The sequence below is a fragment of the Python bivittatus genome, unplaced genomic scaffold, assembly GCF_059951505.1.
Source record: "Python bivittatus isolate LINGU-HERP-01145 unplaced genomic scaffold, Pbiv_v1 ctg000080_np1212, whole genome shotgun sequence".
In the NCBI taxonomy this organism is placed as follows: Eukaryota; Metazoa; Chordata; class Lepidosauria; order Squamata; family Pythonidae; genus Python; species Python bivittatus.
Window position 1 is genome coordinate 68,054,169 of NW_028277035.1, and position 6,000 is coordinate 68,060,168.

The 6,000-nt window shown below is 38.7% G+C and overlaps 1 protein-coding gene across 3 annotated transcripts in view; it reads left to right on the top strand.

Annotated features, from left to right (window-relative positions):
• The window catches only part of RAD18 (RAD18 E3 ubiquitin protein ligase), a 125,163-nt gene extending 119,507 nt beyond the window's left edge, over nucleotides 1-5,656 (top strand). For all 3 annotated transcript variants that reach the window (XM_088134311.1, XM_088134309.1, XM_007425484.4), the window contains one exon: nucleotides 1,388-5,656. Coding sequence is in view for 2 of the 3 variants with exons in the window: in XM_007425484.4 (XP_007425546.1) it covers nucleotides 1,388-1,475 (88 nt within the window). In the remaining variant the exon portion in view is untranslated. The remainder of the gene's footprint in view (nucleotides 1-1,387) is intronic.
• The last annotated feature ends 344 nt before the right edge of the window (nucleotides 5,657-6,000 follow it).

Below are 6,000 nucleotides of genomic sequence, written 5' to 3' on the forward strand. Positions count from 1 at the left end.
TTATTTATTTATTTATTTATTTATTTATTTAAATTTAATTAATTTAATTTAATTTACTTCACTGTGTACAGTCACTTCTTTCCCAAGCAACTCTGGGCAGCTAACAAGTTAAAAGCACCAAAAGCTATGTCCACTACGGGGAAAGAAGTTACTAATCAACACATATAACACCACAAACACTTAACTTGCATAATGCAGCTAACATCTAACAATGACTTACAGAACATCCTGGCCTAGTGCTCAGGGAAAGAGTCACATCTTCAGCCTCTTTCTAAAGGCCAGCAAGGTCTGGGCCTTCTGAGTCTCAGGCAAAGGGCTGTTCCATAGGGCGGGCATAGCAACACAGAAGATATACTTCCAGAGTCCCATAATATAGGACTGTTTAATAGATGGGACCCGGAGCATGTCAATTCTGTCAGTTCTGATTGAGTGGGCATAGATAATTGGATGGTCCTTCAAATATCCTAGATTTGAGCCCTAAAGGGCTTTATAGAGGATAACCAGGGCCTTGAATTGCAACCCGAAACCATTGGTAATCAGTGCAGCTCAGTGCAGCACATTAGCAGAGTTAGATGGGCATATTGAGGTGCATGCATAACTACCTGCACTGCTACATTCTGGACCAGCTATAGCTTCCGATGGTTTTCAAGGACAGCTTCATGTTAGAACGCATTGCAGTAATCCAAACAAGAGGTCACCAAGATGTGAGTGACTGCGACTAGGTGCTCCTGATCCAGGAACAGGCACAATTGATGTACAAGATAAATTTGTGTGAAAGCCTTCCTATCCACTGCTGCCACTTGCAAAGAGATGAAAGTCAAAGAGGACCCCCAAACTTCGCACCAGTTCTGTGTGAGACAGTACAGCCCCATCCAGAACTAAAGATGGAAGGTCTCCAGGATCGGGCTGTCCCAGAATTCACAGCATTTCAGGGTTGCTACGTTGAGCCTAAGCCTGTTTCTGTGGCCTGTTCCATCCAGATTATTACAGCATCCAGACACTGAGATGGAACCGAGGCTGCATCACTTGAGTGACCAGGGATTAAGGTCTATAGCTAACCCATGTTGCCAGATGATCTCTCCAGTGGCTTCACTTAGATCTTTAATAGGAGAGAGGGCATCATCCCATAAAGTAAGAGCCTAAGATTAGGTCGTTCCCCCCCCCCATCAACCCCAGCTGGAACTAGCCCTCATGTTGTCATCTGGAAGACCCTTGCTCCTTTCAGAGGTGCTGCTCCCCAGGTAGCTAGATGTGAGCTAAAGGGGGGGGCAGAGGGGGGGACCCTTTGATTATACTGCAGAATATGCTGTGCTTGTGATTCATATACAGTGCCTTCATCTATATTCAGATTTTAATTTGTACGTGTCTCTTTTTCTTTTACAAACAGTTTGCCGAAAATGAAAATGGCCAAGCAAAAATCACAACATTCAAGAAGCAGCTCACTAATATCCAAGAGTAAGCGAAGAAGAAAATAGCAGACATTTCAGACACTGTATTTTGTTACAGAAATTTCTAAAATGATTTTACTTCTGAAGTTTTAGAGGCATATATCTGGACTCAAGTTCCATTCCCAGCAATGAACATCGCTTCAAAATAAATGTATCTTTAATATTAACAGCTGTATATCTGAGTGGCGTGAAAAGTATTACACTCAGAACGTAAGCAGCAATTCAGCTTTTAGAATATATGCTGTTTTTCTTGTCTTAATTGATAGTCTCTAGGTATGGTGGACTACAGTTACCATCATCATCAGTCATGCTCCTAGGACATGATTTAATTCAAATTATTTAATTAGTGAAAAGTTGATTTAGGTAATTTTCACTCTTCTCACTTACCTCCATGTTTACCACTTATCACCTTGTTTGTTTCATTATTCTGGATATATTTTGTAGCCCTTGTGGTTGGACCATGGTTTATTTTTTCATACAAAAAAAATCTAATTCAGAAATATTTCATGTATTTAAAAAATGGAAACTTGGTAAAAATTTTGATTTGCTCTGAGTGTATTGCTTTATCAAGTAGCAACAACTTTCTTCCTCTTTATTTATTCTTTGACATCTATATTCTAAGAGTCTATATTTGTTTAACAATTAAAATTTCCAGGCTAAAAGAAATGCAATCCAATGAAATTAATTCCAGAGTGAACATTTTCATGGCTGCTATTTCTTGGTAAAATGACTTCCAGATCATGCAATGTGAGATCATAATTATGTGCTGATATTTTGCCAATCATGCAGAAGTGAGCAACATGGCTAGCAAAATGTCCATTCCTATTCATTGACTCAGACTGCATGACCTGGAAATCATTTCACCAAGAAATTAATTTTGTTTAAATATTTTAAAGACTATTCAACAGCCCCAATGCTTTCACTGCTGAAAGAATAGAAAAAGGCCAATTTTCTATTTCCCCACCATCTCCCCAAATGTACTTTGGAGTGTTGGGGGGACTCTAGAACAGATGGGGTGCACAAGAACTGTAAGAGGGAGATAGAAAGTGAGAATCTTGTTACACCAAACATCTCCTTGCACAACTTTGGATTTCTTTCTCAGACTCTGTTGCCTTAAACAAAAATTCTGTCCCGTGATGCATGTTATATTTATAAAAGCTATATAACAATTTCTGCTTCTACCACTCTCATTTGCAGGGGTATACTGGTGAGACTACTACTATTGCTAAATATTTTTCTGTTCATATGTACATATACACACACAACAAACAAACAACAACATGATGTGACACAATATTGAGCATGGTTTTTATATCTTTGCATGCTACATAATGAAGGCTTTCTCATCCCCAGTCATAACAATTTAAAAAAATATAAAGGTATTATTTTCCAAGAAGTGCTAGTTCTACCTTTCTGCCTTTTTGGAATACTTCTAAATCCACAAATATAGCTGCTTCATTTCTGAGAATGAATTTGGGACAATGGGCTAGTAACTTACCTCACTGCCACTGACATTTATCCTATACTTGTTTCCTTGAATAAAGGAATGACATAACTCTACTTTCTCTCTCCCCTCCTCCAACTCCAAAGAAATGGGAGAAAGTAGAAGCATGCCCTTGGGTTAACAGGCAAGACTACAGCTTGGACATGGAGGAGGAAGGCGTTGTACTCAGCCTCTGTTCCCAAAGAATATATTGAACTCAAAGTACCCCTTCAGCACAGAAGGAAACTTTCAACTTGGCCCTGAAAAGCAGAGGGGGCACGCTGATTTTGCCTGTGTGCCCAGTGGTGGTTCCAAATGTAGAACCACAATCAGATGAAGAGACTTTCATGCCTTTAGCATCTCGATGTAGGTCCAAGCCAAAGTAGGAAGATGGAGTTGTACCAGGTTGGGTTTGCTTCAAGCTTCAGATCTGAGTCTAGGGTGCACTTTTTAACCATGGCAAGTTGAATGACATTATCAATACCCATTTAAATTTATTTGAAGATTTAGCATATATATTAACACCAGTTATCTGAATACAAAACATAACATAATCTTATATTACAATCATTTTATTTTTTATTTTTGAATGAAAAATAAAATCCAAAGGCAAGGTAATCATTCTGATTTCATTTTCCTTCCAGTGGGAGTGATGACATGAGCAAGACTGTCTCCCTTGTGCTATGCTAAGCATTCATATCAAGGTCTTGCTTGAATCAAAGTCTGGCAGTCAATTAATATGTGTAATTGCTTTTGACTGCTTATAAAATTTCAACTGAGTTTTGGACCTATTCTTCATTTAGCCAGATGTCACTTTGCAGCTAATTTTCATTATCAAATTTGCTTAGATATTGCATTTGTGTGTTAAACAATCCCCTGATGGATATGCTTTCAATATCAATTCATGGGGGTATTTCCCTACCAAATTTTTGCCAATTTTTTAAAATTAATTTTAATATTTAGAAGATTATTGCTATGACCAATTAATAAAATCAAAAGCCTGTGTGAAAAATCTTGGTTTTGTTTTATCAAATTACAGAGTATTTTACATTCTCTAACACAAGAGCTCTTTCCTGGTTCTCTTTCTTAATGTAATATATTCCTGCAATGCACTGTATAAAATGCCATAAATGCCAGCCCTGCTGTTTTGAATTTTAATTCTTTTTTTTTTAAGTTGCTGCTTTATTTTGTTTCAGTTGTTTTATTGTTTCTGTGGATTTCTCTTCAGATATTTGAGACAGGTTTTTCCAATTTTGGGTATTTCTGCAGCATGTGTGATTGTGCTGAACTCCATCTGGTGCAGATCAAGGACTATGTCCCAAAGGAAGGTGTGTGTACACTTGAGTTTTTGCAGACTCTTCCTTATAAAAACTACCAAAAAACCCCCCACAAAAACCTTTTGACTCTAGGTTCTAAGTTTCATGAGAGGAATAGAAATAAATGGTGGAGTGGGACTATGTAAGTTTTGAAATAAAAACTTCTCACTAGCAAACGTGCCGCTCTGATACTATGCCTTAGAAGTAAAATACCAATGTTTGGTATTTTAGAACTATGCTTTAGGGATGATTATCCTATAAATACAATTCAGCCAAGACAAAGGTACACGCCCCCCTCCCCCCCACTCAAATGACCTAATGTACTAGGAAAAAGATCATGTTAGAGGATGCACTTCCATTTAAGGAATGTGATTTGGGAATATTTACATTGAGAATAGGCACATTTGAAATTTTGAGGCTATGTAGTGGGGATTTCAATGAAGAGGGAGCTGTTGGTTGTTAAAATGTCTGCTATTATAGACATGATCAGTCACAAAACAGTCACTTTCCAACAGGCAAATTATTGATAAATTATACTATTGTAATATAGCATGATTTACATTCTTTTATCATGTATCATAGAATTATGATATATTACTTCTGAATCATGATTTTACCCATGGGGCACTCAAGGCTGCTCCCACCATGCATTCCACTTTTCAGCATGTCCTTACCTGAAGAACAAAACACTGGGCTGCTGCCGCATAGCTATTCTTTTTTTGGGGGGGGGGTGTTTTATGAGGCCTATTTTGGCCTCAGAAGCAAATCTGGCAAATAAAGATGATGCTAGAAACTGGCACTTTGCTTTGCAACACACCAGCTTCTCATAGAGCTAAATACTTTTTTAAAAAGTCAGATGAGTCAAGAACATGCTTGGTGCCAAGGGACGTGCCTGAGGATTGCTGTCAAAGGTCTCACAAAGCCCAGCCCTGCTTGATTCCATGCGATCCTTGCTGTGTAATGCTGTTCCCTAGCCAGGCTACTCTTTCCTGGATGTTCCTGGGACCTCTGAGTCAGGGGGTTAGAACTGTGTGTGGGAGGCTGCCTTTTCAACATGGTTGCCATTTCCCACGAGAAGCAGTTGAGAAGCCTCTTGGAGATGGCTGCCAGAAACAGATCCTTTTTAGCCAGGACGAAGAACTTCTTCCACTGACATACCTGCCTGGGACCCTCTTCACATGGTGCTATGAAAGACCATCAGTGTTGTCCTGTTCTTTTCTCTCATGATTGAAATGGCTAGTAACAATTTTTAGATTCTTACAGGCTTTTGACGGTTAACACCCACCCACCCCTTTGACTTTACTGATTTTTCCCATTTTTTTCAACTGCCTTTATAGTTATATATTTGTTTTACATTTGGTCATGTGTCTTCCGGAAACCATATGCAATAAAACTGACAATAAATTTTGTTTCCTTGAAAACAGATACTGAGTTTGGCTATGAAATTTCAAGAAAGTGCTATAGATTCTGGACCCACTCCTAAAGACAGATCTCTTAAGACAGCATTTCTTCTGCAGCTCTCTGTTCAGGCATTTGTTATCTGAAATACTCATCCAGGAATCTCTCTGTCTGCCAGTACTGCTTTAATGATGTCATCTGCTGTAAACCCAGCCAGGTAGACCAGACTAAGAAACCAGTGCCATATAAGTCAGGACTACTTTTATGGTAACAGCTGTAGTAATAGAATCTTGCAAGTCTGAATGTGCTTCCCCCTCTCTCCCTTCATCTTTGTGTGAACTAGGGAGGGGCTTGT